The 16141-nt window shown below is 40.1% G+C and overlaps 1 protein-coding gene and 1 pseudogene across 1 annotated transcript in view; one reads left to right on the top strand and one right to left on the bottom strand.

Annotated features, from left to right (window-relative positions):
- The window catches only part of NCEH1 (neutral cholesterol ester hydrolase 1), a 64304-nt gene that overhangs the window by 13798 nt on the left and 34365 nt on the right, over positions 1-16141 (bottom strand). Inside the window, exons 2-3 of the mRNA XM_090273997.1 lie at positions 6926-7154; positions 4950-5019 (exon numbers count right to left, since the gene is read on the bottom strand). Coding sequence (XP_090130123.1) covers positions 4950-5019; positions 6926-7154 — 299 coding nt within the window. The remainder of the gene's footprint in view (positions 1-4949; positions 5020-6925; positions 7155-16141) is intronic.
- LOC150020884 (ATP synthase F(0) complex subunit C2, mitochondrial pseudogene) lies at positions 4090-4511 on the top strand (annotated as a pseudogene).

The following is a 16141-nucleotide window of genomic DNA, read 5'->3' on the forward strand; positions in this document are numbered from 1 at the left end:
ATCTTCCCTTTCTTGGAGGGGAACCCTTAGGAATTTGGTCTGCCTGCCTTCCAGGGCTGCCTACATGGGACTGACACATGAGGGTTTCTCCGCTCAGGACTCAGGTAGGTAAAGAGCCGAGGGAAAGTCACAGCTAGGTCATTGCCGCTCTGTGTTTTTCAGTGTGTGGTTTTATAACTCTTTGTCACAGCGGGTGTTGTATTGTGCCTCTTAGAAGCACTGTGATTTGGTCAGCTTGTACTCATATAATTTTATGGATTAAAAAAAAAAGAGGCATAAGTGTCCCAATTTTGGTAATTCTGTTAGCTGTCAACTCCAGCGTCTTTTCTATCTACATTAGCCATGTTCTTCCTTACGCTCTGTAAAGTTTTAAGTTCTCTGTGTATACCTCCACTGACATGTAATGGAATGGGACTAAGTCTCCATCCACATCAAATGGAGAGTTTATGAGTGTAGTAAAGATTTAATGAAAAGCAAAACACAAGTTGAAACTGTTTTTCACATCCAAAAAAGCAACATAAATGCTTTCCAGAACTTAATAGAATTTATGGATAAAATAAAATTTATTAAATAGAATTTAATAATATTCAACATGCCAATATGTTAGCTTACATTTTATCTTCTAAAAAAGAAATTAAATCTTATTTTCCCTTATTTTTTATGGTTCTAGTATTGTGTCTTAGTTTATAAACTATAGATAAAAAGATACCATGTTATAGCTACAGTGAACTTTATGAAAATAAGTTTATGGCTATAAAATAAGACCTTCCTAGATTATATAAATGAGGATACATCCAGGCATCTTTGCTATTATAAGATGAACTTTTTCATTTATTTAACAAGTACTTATCATGCAATTATTATGTAAAATAGCATAGTGTTGTAGAAGCAGCTGAGAAGGCACTGCCTGTTTTTTATACCCTGAGGCCTTATCTACACCTCAGTCACTGGGTCAGTCCCCAAAACCTTGAGCCAGGACCAGTAACATTCCAACTCCTGGTGCGCATTTCACGTGAGGTGACTCCAGGACCAGGGTTGTCCCCAACCCCTACCTACCAGTTTCCTCGGATTATAACCTTCCCCGAGGCCTCATCCCACATGAAGCAACGCCTGGACACCACTACCCACTCCTGTGGGCCTCGAACATGAGGAACAGCTGTATGCAGACAGCCTCCCTGCTAGGAGAAGGTTAAATTCCCGGAAAACCAAGGGTCCACCGTCCTCCTGACTCTCAAGATCATCCACCCTTATTTCTTCTTTTGCTTTGTCAGCGCCAGAAGCGTAAGCCTCGCCATCTCATGTTTTAGTCCCTTAGTGCTCTCTGCCTCCTGCCTCCCCCCCGAGCCCTCTCCTTACACCACTTTGGACCTCCATGACCAACGCACTTTGTCTAACTAGGTAATACTTATCCTGAGGACCTCAATTCAAATATGACTTACTTCTAGTCACCGTTTCTGATCCTTCAAACTAGGTAAGATCTTACTTATTAGATGTCTCCAGAAATCCTATTAGATGCCTCTGTTACTACTCTTCTTCTAATTCACATCACTTATCACGCTAAACATGACTTCTTCAAGGTTTATTTTCTCACCTGGCTTATAAACCCCATGAAGGCAGGCATGATGTCTGTCTTACTCGCATTGTATGTAACCAGAATTTAACATAGTAACTGGCACATAATAGGAACTCAATAGATACTTATGGAATAAAAGAGAGAGGAAAGACATGAGCAGTGAGAAGAAATATGCTCTCAAGTGAGACATCTGAAGATACTTTCCAAGAGAAACATGACCATATGACGTTGGCTATGCCTTCACTAAAGCATAGGTTACACAGCTCTTTGCGGGCTGGCTGGCCAGGATTCTTAGCATCTTAGCTCATTATTTCTGCAAAGAAAAGTGCTGTGAGTTTCAAACATATGTTGAAAAATGAGTTTGTAGGTTGGACCTTTCCATTCTGTGGGCTACAGCACTAACCCTCCAGACTTGTCTAGCACCTTTGGGTCTCTGAAGCCCTTTTATCTCAATTGCCCAAACTGATTCTCTGGACAACTCTCTGAAGTCATTGACCCAACTCAAAGTCTATTTGCCTAGAGTACATGTGCTAAGCCTTGTCCTGGGTGATAGGGACCTCAAGGAAAGAAGACATGATTTTTGTTCCCAGAAGCTCACATTTTAGACACACAGAAAGGATTCCTAACCGCATTTGCACATGAGGCTAAATGACTTGCCTGAGGCCACACAGTGATGAGTAATGGAGGCTAAATGACTTGCCTGAGGCCACACAGTGATGAGTAATGGTACTTGCCTCTGCAGTGCTGCCTCCCAGGTGATAAACTTCTGGTTGCTACACTGTATAGATTAGGCCCAATGGAAAGCTAAAGATGAAAGTAGTCCTATGTTTTAGCTCTTTTTAGAAAATCTTAAAAACATCTCATGCATCCTTGTGTGTTTTATGATAAGCCTAAGAACACCTACTGCATTTGAAACAGATGCTGGCAGGTGGAGAAAGGCATATGGAAGAGCTTAGGTATGTTGCCAATTGTTTCTGTGGAAGCCCCGGAGGGTGAAGCCTGGGTGGGGCATCCTCATGGTGCCAAGTGAAGCAAGGCCATCTTCCTTTCCAGAGGCCTCAGAGGAGCTGGAGCCACACAGAAAAGCACTGAAGGGGCTCTGAGTGGTTCCCAGGCACTGAGCTGTGGGACCTTGCTCCATAATGGGGCTCAGCTGCTTAAATGGCTCCTGCTTTCCTCTGGCCCGTTGCCCAGGCCAGATGACATAATCATTTACTTGAAGGTTCCTGCATTACAAAATGTCCCTGAAGGCCCTTCAGTGATCTGCGAGGCCTCCCTGAGAGGAAAATCTGCTGAGGAAGCAACCACACATCCCTCTGTGTGACCCTGTTCACAGGGTCAGAGCCGCCCAAATGACGCAGGAGACCAGTCCTTGCCAGGGACTACAGAGCGAAGGATTCTCTTAGGTCTCAGATCTGGACTGGGGGCAAGCAGAAGATGAGCTGTGAATGGGAGGGCAGCTGGCAGAAAGAGGCAGAGGAACAGGAGACTGGATCAGCTCAAGGCAGGGAAAGCGAGTGATGTTGCCATAACACTTTCACTGTCACTCGGCATTATCCATTTCCTTCGATAGTGGCTTGATACTGCGCCTGGGGAAGGACTTGACCTGGCTCAGTTCTCCATTCCATCACTGTGACCAGCTAGCTAGGTGACCTCATGAAGGGTACTTCACTCTCAGGCCTCAGTTTCCCCATCGATGAGGAAACTATAAAAATACTGATCTTGGATGATTTATATGAGAATTAAGCAGGACTCCTTATTCATTCATCCCACAAATATTTATTGAATGCCCACTATCTGCCAAAAATGTTTCCAGGCACAACAATCAAAGCAAAAGGGATAGAATCCCTAAGATCTCTGGCTTCATGAAACTTATGTTGTGTGCTTCCCTTTAGTACAATAAGTACATAATAAGTTAAACATATGGTCTATCAGATGTTGATGACAGTTCTGGAGAAAAACAAAGCAGAGGAAAAGTGGGCTGCACTTTTTAATAAGGGTGTCAAGGAAGGCCAGAGCACCTGCTCACTGTCTGCCACAGAATAGGTACTATGATGGTTGTATTATTACTGTCACCATGATTCTCATAAGTATTCACACTCTTCTTAGTTTCCCAGAAAGATGGCTAATAAATAATTTGTAGAAATAATCAAAGTATCAATACTAATACCAGTGATAATAATAAAATTAGTTGAACTCATTTTAATAAATAATTGGTAGAAACCAACTTTAATAAATGATTGGTAGAACTATAATAAATAATTGGTAGAAACAACTCAAAATATCTATACTGATGACAATGATAATAATAAAATTTGTTAAACTCATTACTGCTTACAGCATTTGAGTTGCAGAACCTGACTCCAGGAGAATAATTTTTACAACCCTTGGTTGTAAAAAGAGATTCTCTTAAAATGTTGATTGGTTTTTAGTTTTTGAAAAAGCAGTAGTAATCAGCTCTCTGACTTCTCTGCCCTGGGAGCAGCTCTCCTGCCACAGCCCCTCACCCCCTGAAAATGTGCACCTGTGCCGAGTCCGTCTCCACCCCGGCCTTGGTCGGGGCACCTCTCAGCTGCTGAGCGGGTCACTGTCTGCAGTGGGGCTAAAACGACCAGAGGCGCTGACAGGTGACAGCCTCGGCAGGCAGCGTGGGGGCCTGCGTCCTCAGACCTCACTTGTTTCTAGAAGCAGCTTCCATACCAGCACCATTTCAAAGGCCATCGACCCAGCAGCCAGGGCCCCTGGGGCTACCACAGTGCGGGTGGCTCGCTCTGGGCTTGGAATTAGGACTGTGTTTGGGAGCCTCGTCGTTGGTGATGCCAGGAACCCTTCTCTGACGCAACAGCTCTTCTCCTACAGCATTCTGGGCTTTGTCCTCTCAGAGGCCATGGGACTCTTTCGCCTGATGGTGACCTTTCTCATCCTCTTTGCCAAGTGAAGGAGCCTTCTCTACCTCTCATAGTTCTTTCTCCCATGTTTTTTTCTGCCCTGGATGTTCCTTTTCCTATATCTCCCCACAGCCTGGGGAAAGTGGTTGGTTCAGGGTTTGACAGAGGAAGACAAATAACTATTGTATTAATAAGAGGGAAAAAAAGGCAGTAATCACATTTATATGCTGTAGGTAACTGATAGTATATTTCTCTCAACTTCAGTTAATTCTTCTTCTAGTTTCCAAAACTAAAATAAAAATATAATTCGAAGCATTATAAGTGAGTGCAAGAAATTCTAAGTTCTATCAAAAATCGTTTTGTGTAATCTTGGGAAAATCACCTCACCTCTCTGGACCTTTATTTTATACTTTGTGTTATTGCTTGTAAAATAAAGTAACCAGTTCATTCTTAAAATTTTTTTTCTATGACTAGTATTAATTACTTACTCAATGGAGACAATGACAGCATTCAATTCCTCAGCCATTGCTGTACACAGTTCATCATAATAGCTGATTTCTAAAAGAAACAAAGGAGCAATCACTATTAAACAAATTATTTAATACTGTCTTTTCTTAAATTCTGCTAACTGTGGGTTGCTTTTACATTTAGACTTAAATTATTAATAATCAAAAACAAATGTGAACATGTATCTCTTTAATACAGTTATATGTACAAATGCAGAATTTAAATTGAGTGTCTGATAAAATGCAATTGCTATTAAGTAACAGGAAATCCATATTAGAATGCCTTTGAATGTATTTTTAACTAACTAAACATTTATTTCATAATGGACTCCAAGAAATGCACCAAATTAATTCTGACTTTGTAGCTCTTCAAAGGTGTGCTTTTCCAAAAATCACAGCAAATAAGCAGTTTTCTTCTTAGAACCATGAACATTTTCTCTTTTAACATCTTCATTTGCTGCAATCTAGGAAAGTCACCAATTTGAATATGATATTTTGTTTAAACCAATGCATAACAAACTAGATTTTTAAGAATCCTTAGCAATTCTTGGAAAGAAGATCCAAAGGTTTGCAGTGATAGAAGCCATTTTATAATGTAAAAAATCAATCCCTTAGCTCTTCTTCCAAAATATTAAGAGTGGATTGTGCCAACAGAGAGCCAAATATCACCTTATCCATAGGCTTTCCAAGGCAGTCTTAGAATCAGAAGTTTAGTAACTACATAGCCATCTACACATCTCCCTCAGTCTGAACTCTTCCTCTGGCAAAAGTGATCAGTCAGAATTATGTACAAAAGGTCATGTTGACTCATAACCTATACCAATCCCTATACTTACCCTTCCTGGCCTCCAATATAATGTCTCACCTGGCAATTGTCCAATGGTACAGATTCATTCTTTTCTAGGAAAAAGATTCTGCCTTATGCATTTTTCTATCCCCATCACCTAGCACACATCAGGGCGATCAAAAGCCCAGGTGTGCACACAATTGAGTTTTTGTACTGGAAGTCCTGTACCCCAGGAAGCTTCTCAGTCCTGGGCTAGCCTATGTACTCAGTAAACATCTGTTGAAAATGTGAACAAATCAACAACTAAAAGTATAAATGATGAATATGGAGTTAAATGAAATGGAGTTGATAGAAAAAGTTATACTTTTGACCTTTGCCTCATAAAAAATCTTATTAAAAAATGAATTAGAACTGGTTGGCATTGTCTTTGAATTAAGGGGATGCCAAAGCTCTGGGCTGAAGATGAGGAAGCAGCTCCAGGGAAGTCACCAGCAAAGACAAGGCCCTCACTTCCTCCTTGGTATGCTTCCCGCTGGCCTGCTCCACTGGGCAGCTTGCCATTGTGAACCTGCTCTGCTCATGAAACTAAGCCAACACTAAAGAGAACATTCTTGAACTTTGTCAGATCACTTCTTTTGAATGGTGGCACACTTTTATATGTTCATCCTTGGTTTCCTAAGCAGATGAAATGTTGATGAGTTAATGAGTATTCAGAAATACTTGTTCTATTTCACAGAAAGATGTCTTCAAAACACAAGTTGGCAAAACAGTTATAGATAATTCCCTCGTCTTCTGGCCCAACAACACCCCACCTTGTTTTGGTATATAAAGCTACTGTAAGCTATTCATAATAAGTTAGTCTATGACTTAGGTCACAAAAAATATTTTCAAAACAGACTACCTTCATTAACAAACAAACTAACAAATAGGCAAAAACCTTTATGTGGGCTATAAACATAATTAATCATTCAAATCAGGACATTCTCAAGCATGAAAAGGGTACACCACTAACACTTTTGCTGGGACAATAAGGGCACCTGGGACTGCCCAGAGGAGCCAAGTCAAATGGTCCCTCTCTCTGTACCCAATAAGGAAGTCAAACTTAATTATATACAACTCTCTCCCCAGGTCAACTGCAACCCCAAACAAGCTGAAGGTGACCAGGACGTACTTGCGCTAGCCAAGGCCCAGCCTCCTCCGTGGATATAAACAACACTGCGTTTCAGAGGCTCTTCTGGCTTTGGGGAGCCTTCAAACACTCTGACTTCCACGCCATCAAAGTCAGTGTCGGTCACCTTCACCTGAGGAGATGACCATGCGCTTTTCTTGCCGAAAGAAACGATGATAAAATTCAGTGCGAGCAGATGATGGCTCAGGCCCAGGTAGTGGATCAGGTTACTCTGCAGGGTCAGGAAAGGAATGGAGAGGGAGAGCATGGGTCAACTTTGTCATCCCCAGAGCCACACTCACCAACTCTTAGAATTTAAATTCTTACAAGCAACTGCTACTGCACTTGAGAATTCCCTGGCTACTTTTGAAAAATATATATTTCATTTATTTATTTTATTTTAGAGAGATGGGAAAGGAGGAGGAAAGAGAGGGAGAGACACACCAATGTAGGGTTGCCTCTCACACGCTCCCAACTAGGGACCTGGCCTGCAACCCAGGCATGTGCCCTTACTAGGAATCGAACCAATGACTCTTTGGTTTGCAGGCTGGTGCTCAGTCCACTGAGCCACACCAGCCAGGGCTGGCCACTTTTAATACAATAACAAACTGTATTTACCTTTTGCTTTTAGAGCCTACAGAATATTTTTAGGCATTAGATTCCCTTTGATTTCCAAGATCAGCTCTGAGAAGGAAATGGAACAGGTATCATCGGTCCCATCTTACTACGAAAACTTAGAAATTAAATAAACTTGCCCATTTAGCTGGATACGTGGCAATTGTGGGACTAAAACCAAGAACTTGTGATTTCCAGGATTCAGTACCTTTTGTTTTGTTTTTTTTTTCCCTTAGATCAGCACATCACAGTTCCAAAAGCATAGTAGGAGTGGAGAAAGAGTGCTTTAAATGCAATTAAAAGAGAGAAAAGTTATACTTGCTTGAAACATTTTTAAAGTATTTTTAAGCTTATATATTTAAGTGTGTCTGGCTGTTTTCAGAGTAGGAGAAAAAAATAAACGTGTGAGAGGGAACAAGCAGAGTCAACTGCGACCTTGGCATTTAGAAGCAGACCAACGCAGACATAAACAGGAATTTCAGAAGTGTGCAAAGAACGGACAGCTGCCATCTCTTCCCCATTAGCCTGGAGGGCATTGTGCTCTGCATTCAGTGTTCACAGTTATTTGGTTGGAGAAGGAGCACAGATAGAAGAGACTCAGCAAAGACCTTGTGGGGTATATTCTCTTTTCTTCACCTCTTATACAAGCTCTTCCTGTTGAGTACACATAAAACTGACCTCCCTGCAAGATTGAATGGCCGTGTTTCAGAGACAGAGATTTGGAAGCAGACTGGAGCTCAGTGATGGGTCAACCTAGAGAGGCTCAGAAGTGGCAGAGTGATTGGAGACTGTGCTGGCATGTGCACTTCCTCCTAGGGGCTCTCAAACCTCAGGAAGGGGAATAGTGGGAGTAACAGCGTCTTTCTGTAGGATATGAAACAGAACACTGATGATCAGTGAATATTTAATGCCATCATAAGATCAAGGAAACAATGCTACCAGCAGAACTCAGGACTATATAAAGTCTGCAATGCACCATAATACAGCTTCCCAGTGCTGTGTGCATGGGGCACACTGGTGTGCCTTGAAGAGAATACAGATGTCCTGCTATGCAGAAGCCCTCAGCTCCTGGGCAGCCAGGCTCCTGAGACATTTATCCCAGTGTCCCATACAAATATTAGTACTGTATACATATGCTATGCCATGAAAAGAGTTGGGGAGCATTGCATTATAAAACCATTAGCCGGCGTTCATGAAAAACAAACAAAAGGCAAAAACACCTAGAACAGTGTCTGGTACATGCTAGGCCTTTTATGAGTTGGTTAATGTTATTATTATACCTCTGCCTCTAGAAATGTCAGTCCAGGGACAGATAGTCCAATATTTCCAGAGAAGCTGACACTGTGTACATTTGTTATTAAAACCACGATGATTACAAAGTTATGAAATTATTTCAGGTTAAACAGATGTAAAATAATTACCTCCAAAAAGTCCATTTGTGTGCTTACCTCAAAGGGGATGGGGAGGCTGGGGAAAAGCCATAGTACACCGATACCTATACACATAAATAACTTAGCACGTGTTCAACTTTCAACATGAGCAAACAACATTAAATACTTAAAGCATCTATTGTAATTCACTACCTACTTCATTTCCTATATTTAAAGGTTTGTATTCTAAGTCAGTGGTTTTCCACCTTTTCCAGTGATGGTCAATTCATCCTGTCAAACAGTTCTTTTTAAATTCTACTCTGTAAATCTGCCTTATTCCTGCTTATTATAGAAAAACATATTTTCATGGATCATTTATCTGCATGAAAATTTATGGTCTTATTTTAAAAATATTGTAAAGTTTGAGTGCACTTTTAAATGCAGATTTAAATTCATTTATTGGCATGCAAATTATCACAGGGGAACGATTTTTAACATAATTCCTGTTGAGTTTGATTTTTCAGCTGTTTAGACTTAAATAGGCATGCTGATTTCAAAACTGCAGTTAATTTTTCTTCTAGCACGTCAAGTTTTTCCTGTATAGCTTATCTTAATGTGACCACTCTAGGCTGAATCAAGCCTGGATCAAGGGAAGCACTAGTGCTCTCCTGTTGGCTGAGAGCAAACCTCCCTTGAGTGGGGAGGGGTGGACCAGTGGCAGGTTCATACTTGTCTAGGCTATTCAGTTACACAGGAGACAGTGTGGTGAGAGGTTGTGTGCCGCTCTATATAGTGAATTGTATTCCGAAGTGTAGTCCAAGTTCTTGTCTGTATACAAGGAGTTAGCAGAATTTATTTTTTTTTACATCCATACTTATTTCCTTTCCTTCAGAACATGTCTGCCTCTGCTATTTCTCATCGTAAGTGCCTAAACAACCCTGATTCATTTTGCTATATCTGTGGCAGTTTCACCATTCCCAGTCAAAGGACAAACATCAGTGCATTTGTCAGGCAAGCGTATTTTTCATATTTTAAAGTAAAACTTGGTGATCAAGATAAGTCTTGGGCCCCTCACAAGGTGTGCAAGCAGTGTGTTGAGGGTTTACGGATGTAGACGAAGGGAACACATGATAAATTGCCATTTGGTATATCTATGGTTTGGCGAGAGCCCAGAGATCATTCAAGTGACTGTTACTTTTGTATAGTGAAAATGTCAGGATATAACAAGAAAAATAGATGTGAAATAGAGTATCCTAGTCTACCATCAGCTATACGCCCAGTGCCTCATTCAGCTGAAATCCCTGTGCCAGTTATCATTGAACTATCTTCTTTCAAAAAACAGGAGTATGGTGAAGAACTAAGTGACAGCAACGATGAAGATTTTGAAATTGAAGATGACTCCATTCATAAGGGATTTGATCCACATGAGTTGAATGATTTGGCATGAGATTTAGGACTATCCAAAGAGGCTTCAGAATTCTTAGCATCAAGGCTACACGAGAAAAACTTGCTTGAAAAAGGAGCGAAGGCATCCTACTTTCAGTCAAGAAAAAGTGCATTTCTGCAGTACTTTCGAAGTGACGGTGGCTTTGTGTATTGCCATAACCTACATGGTTTAATGGAGGAATTGGGAATTCCAATCTAGAACTCAACTGAATGGTGACTGTTCATCGATAGCTCAAAGTGGAGCTTGAAGTGTGTCCTCCTCCACAATGGCAGTTTATTTGGTGCAGTCCCAATTGGCCATTCAGTTTGTTTTTGTGAAGAATATGAAGACATAAAGAGAGTCATTGATCTGTTGCAATATCACAAGCACAATTAGATCATCTGTGTTGACCTTAAAATGGTTTGCTTCCTTCTTGGTCAGCAACGCGGATACACCATGTATCCCTGTTTTCTGTGTATGTGGGACAGCAGAACTCAAGAGACGTATTGGGTGGAGTCAAATTGGCCTCCAAGATCTGAACTCAAACCTGGTGATCCAAACATTCTACATGAGCCAGTTGTTGACAGAAAGAACATTATATTCCCACCTCTGTACATAAAACTGGGTCTCATGAAGCAATTTGTTAAAACTGAAGGATATTGTTTCAAGTATCTCATTTTGGCATTTCCTAGCCTGTCGTTTGAAAATATAAAATACCTTAATATGTATGTTTTGTGGCAGAACTTTACTACTTGTACACAATTTGACTTACAGTAACAATATATAGCCTTTATATGAATAAAATAACGTTAAATAAACAGTATAGTCAGGGAATTTTTTCTTTATTTTCCTTTGTATGTACATTTTGTATTATTTTTTGAGACAAAGTGAGGGTATGCTGTACCTTAAAAAGTTGACATGATAGAGAAAAAGTGGGTTATTTTTGGATTCAGTTGCCAAAAGTTAGTCAAAAACGAGTGTCAGATCTAACTCAATGAAAATTGTGTTCCCCAGTGTAATATATGACATCCACTTAAGGCCACTGTTTAGATCACCGGAGATTCACTAAAGCAGAACTTTTGTGAAACAGAAAAACCTTAATGTTTGTGGCAAGAAATGACCAAAGGTCATATAACTTTAATTCAATAGAAATTAATTAGTTACCTACAATATGTAAAGACTACTACAAAGGTGGGTAAAAGATGGACTGAGAACTTAAGGATTTAAGTCTTGTTTGATTCCCTCCCTTTCCCTAAATTTCCATCTCTTCTGTACTTTCTCTGAGACTTTAACCTATGAAGGAATTCTTTAGATTGTAAAGCATTGATTCAGATTTTTTTTTTTTTTTAAGTTGTTGGGCCTTGGCAACCACTCACAGAGGGGAAGGACTGGAATCAGGTAGGCAGGTGAGGGGACACAGAGAAAGGATTCAAAGAGATCCAGGGTTTTCACCTGGCGTATGAAAAACAGAGAACATAGGTGGAACAGTCAGGAAAGTAAGATAAGTTTCATTTTAGAATTAGTCCACACAAAGCCAATGGAACCTCTAGGTAGATAGGTCCAAAGACAGATCACAAATACAGGGACAGAGACTCAAGAGGATCTGGCCTGGTGGAAGAGCTCAGAGGGAACTGTTAACTCAGATAACAGGGAAATACAGAAGAGGTAGCAAAGAGACAAAATATGGGATCAAGGAAACAGACCTTGGAGAAAACATTCTTTGACAGGTTGAAAAGAAGAATCTAGAAAGAGAGTTCTGGAGAGTGGCAAAAATAAAACTATGAGTGAATCATGGTATAGAAGACAAATTAGAAATAATTTTTAAAAAAGCTAACAGTTTGGCAATTTAAGGAAGCTTAGGATTTAAAAAATGACCATGAGCATAAGTAGCATGTCATGATTAGTAGTCAAAAGAAATTTGAGGTGCATCATGCAGGTGTAATCCTATTATTCAACATTCTCCTCATTATTGCCTTTACTATGTGCCAGAGAGCCCAGCACTGCACTTTGACTATTGCTCTCTTAAGAGATTTAGCAGCTATGTCAACATTTTCCTATACTTCCCACTCTAACCTGCTGGTTGCTCAGTTCAAGTGCTAAAAGTGTTAGCCCAGCCTAAGTGATGCTCAGGAATTACAGCACCATATCAATCTTCCACTATCAATGTGAAAAAAACTGGGTTTGAATCTCATGTCTACTACTTACTGGTTGTGTATCTTAGTTAATGCTCTTAGGCCTTAATTTTCTCATCTGTAAAATGGGAATTTGAGTACCCTAACTCATTGAGTTCTTCAGAAGATTAAATGAGTGAACATGTGGAAAACACTTTGAACAGTGCCTGGCACATATTAAATACTACATAACTGTTTATTATTATGATTTTCCAACTAATAATTGATATTATAAAAGAAAAGTGTTACTTCAATTTTTATCCCACAAAACAAATGTGATTCAATAAAATATACTTAAAAAACAAAAAACAAATGTGACAGTATTTATCCCTAGTAAGTTTAATAAGACTATCTACAGTATTTAGGGAACGTTTGTTCAATTTATTAAAGTTTGCAACTTAAATGGTTAGAACAACTTGACTTGGTTTTGGCCATCAGTTACTAACTTTTAAACTAACTTATAACTTCTATTTAGCTTAACTTGTAAGATCCCAGTATATCTTCTAGTGAATCTGAGATATTATAATTCTTCAAAAACTACTTGTAGTAAGTATACATCATTTAGGACTTACAGAAGGAGGACAGTGTTACAACCATCAAAGATTAGCATCAGAATCTTAAAGAAATTACAGGTGACTTGGAAAGGAAAATTATATTTACAGGGTCATTTTAGAGACCAGAGGGGAGGGAGAGTGGAAAGAGTTGGCCAAGAAGCTACTGGAATGACTGTACTCCAGAGAAAGGGGACCTGGAGGCAAGGTTGGGTTACCAGCCCAGAAAAAAAAAAAAGCATAATTGTCCTACAAAAATAAAAGACAGGGTAGTTGTGACATAGACATGCCTTGCAGGGCTCATTCCCATGAAACTTCATTCTTGGGAGTAGAATGGAACAATTGCAACATTTCTCCCAATGTTATGCAATTGAGCCAGTTGGCTAATGTAATACCTCTGAGAGAATGGATGAGGCTGAACGGATTCCCCCCACTGGAGAGAAGCTGGAAGGGCAATGACAGGTGACAGAGTCAGAGTCTATCCCTACGTATTACCAACTTTGTGGTTCATGCAAAGTTATTATATCATTCTGAGCCTCTGCTTTTTCCATGTGTTAACAAAAACAAACCTCATGTTTTTCCATTGAGTTATTGTGAAAATTTTTTTAAAACATCTGACATATAGCAGGCACTGGTATATTACTTTATTCATTTAATCTGATGGTTCTCAAAGCTGGCAGCATATTAGTTTCATCTAGAAGTTTTAAAAATTACCAATGCCTGAGTCCCATCTCACACCTATGAAATAATCACCTCTGATAGCATGACCTAAGGCATGGGTTATCTTCTCAGCTCTCTATGTGATTTCATTTCACAGCAAGGTTGAAAATCACTAAGTAAATCAACTAATTCATTCAGCCACTATTTATTGAGTTCCTATTTGGTCATGACTGGTCCAAGTCTGGGGTACAGGAGGAACTTTTACAGCACAAGGGCCTATTTTTGAGAAACATACAGATGTTTTGGGGAGGTCAGGAGGGAGTCTCCCCAGAATATGCCACCCTGACAGGCAGATTATTTTAAGTTGAAAACAATTAAAGCCAAACTAACTCAAAAAGTTGTTTTTTGTTTGTTTGTTTACCTCCTCTTTTGTTGCCTAAGAGATACAGATAGAAAAACCTGCTTCACGAAAGGAACCTTAACAGAGTCACCTTAGTATATTCATCTTAGCACATTTGAATTCAGTGTAGCAGACGGGGAGGAGCCGAGCAAAACTCTGTTGGCTAGATGCCCCTTTGTTTCTCATTGTTTCTGGGTGGCCATATAAAAATTTGTTTACCAAAAGTTTACTCTGCCTTGTCTCCCTGTGAATTGCTTACCTCCCACTCCTTTAGTCTAAAATGACATATAAGACCTCATTTTGCCCATCTTTGGAATTTGCATGCTTGTGTAAATTCCTCATGCACAAGTATTAAAATTTTATTTTTTCCTGTTAGCCTGCTGTATGTCATTTGAATTTTTCAGCCAGGCCAGAAGAACCAAAGAGGTAAGAGGAAGGTTTCACAGGCCCTGAAAGTAGGGACTTCATGGACACAATAGGTGATTATAAAATGATGTAGAAACTTCAAAAATAGAGATATGCACCTGAAAGTACCGAGGTATGTGATCCAGCTTAGGAGAGAAGAGACAGAGACTATCTGGAGAGGCTGCCTGGAGACAGTATTAGCTGGGTTGAACTGAATTATGATGAATGATCAATAAGTTGGAGAAGGAGAAAAGAGTGGGAAAGGCACAGGACGTTTGTGTATGGGACAGGGGTCCGCACTGCACCCTTCTGCTTACCACCCACACTTTGCTTCACAAGTGTTCAGCACCAACCGATCTCCTGTAAAGATAGGGAGATCTCAAAGTCCTCTTTCCTATCCAGTCCCACCCAGATGGCAAAAATAAAAACACTCCTTCACTTGCTGGGGGCTAGAGCTGTAATCCAACCCAACTCAGGCTATCCGATCACCATTTCTTTTTTTTTTTTTTTTTTTTGGTTTTTCAGTTACAGTTGTCCCCTTTTCCCCTAATTTCTCTCCCCCACCCAACCCACCCCCTCTCCCGCAATCTTATCCCTCCCCGTTGTCCATGTCCATGAGTCTTTTATGCAGGTTCTTTGACTAAACCCTTCCCTTACTTATCCCCCTTCTCTCCCTCTCCCCTCCCCCCTATTGACTGCTATTCTGCTCTTTGTTCTATTTAGTTCCTTTGTTTGTGTTGTTCTTTAGTTTCCTGTATTAGGTGATATCATATGGTATTTTTCTTTCTTTGCCTGGCTTATTTCACTAAGCATAATTCTCTCTAGTTCCATCCATGTTGTTGCAAATGGCAGGAGTTCCTTCTTTCTTTCTGCTACATAGTATTCCATTGTGTAAATGTACCACAGTTTTTTGATCCACTCATCTACAGATGGGCACTTAGGTTGTTTCCAGCACTTAGCTATTGTAAACAGTGCTGCAATGAACATAGGGGTGCATAAGTTCTTTTGAATTGGTGTTTCAAGATTCTTCGGGTATAATCCTAGTAGTGGAGCGATCACCATTTCTGAAGGCTTTTAGCAGTATGCTAAGCTCCACTACAGAGGGGAAGTCAATTTTCTCAGGAAAAGCAGGAATTGTAAAGTTGAGTAAAATAAAAAATGAAACCTTGGGAACACCATTATTTAAAGGGGCAGTGGACAGAAGAATCAATCTTTAAGATATCTTCTCTACCCCAAACTGCCACCCTCTCCCCGCTAAAAAAGAGGAGGAATTATCAGTATGGCAAGAGAAACAAGAGGCTGGAGAAGTTAAGAGGAAAGAGTTTCAAGAGAGAGCAAGTTGTTAAATGTCTGCAGAGAGGCCAAGTAGGTCATTGGTTTTGACACTGGGTTATGGGATTATTGGTGAACCAATAAGTACAGTTTAGTTGGAGATATCTGGCTGGAAACCAGGTTTCAATGGATTGTAAAATGGGTCAGAATCAAGAAATAGAGACAGTGAATGCAACGGAGTACTTTCACTGTTTCAGAGAAGGAAAACTCTGACTCCAAAAAACCTCCGCTGCCTTGCGGCATACCTCTTCAGGGGAAAGGCTAAGGGAGTAAACCCCAACAGAAAATC

Source organism: Furipterus horrens, unplaced genomic scaffold (assembly GCF_987537825.1).
Source record: "Furipterus horrens unplaced genomic scaffold, mFurHor1.1.pri manual_scaffold_1, whole genome shotgun sequence".
Taxonomy (NCBI): domain Eukaryota; kingdom Metazoa; phylum Chordata; class Mammalia; order Chiroptera; family Furipteridae; genus Furipterus; species Furipterus horrens.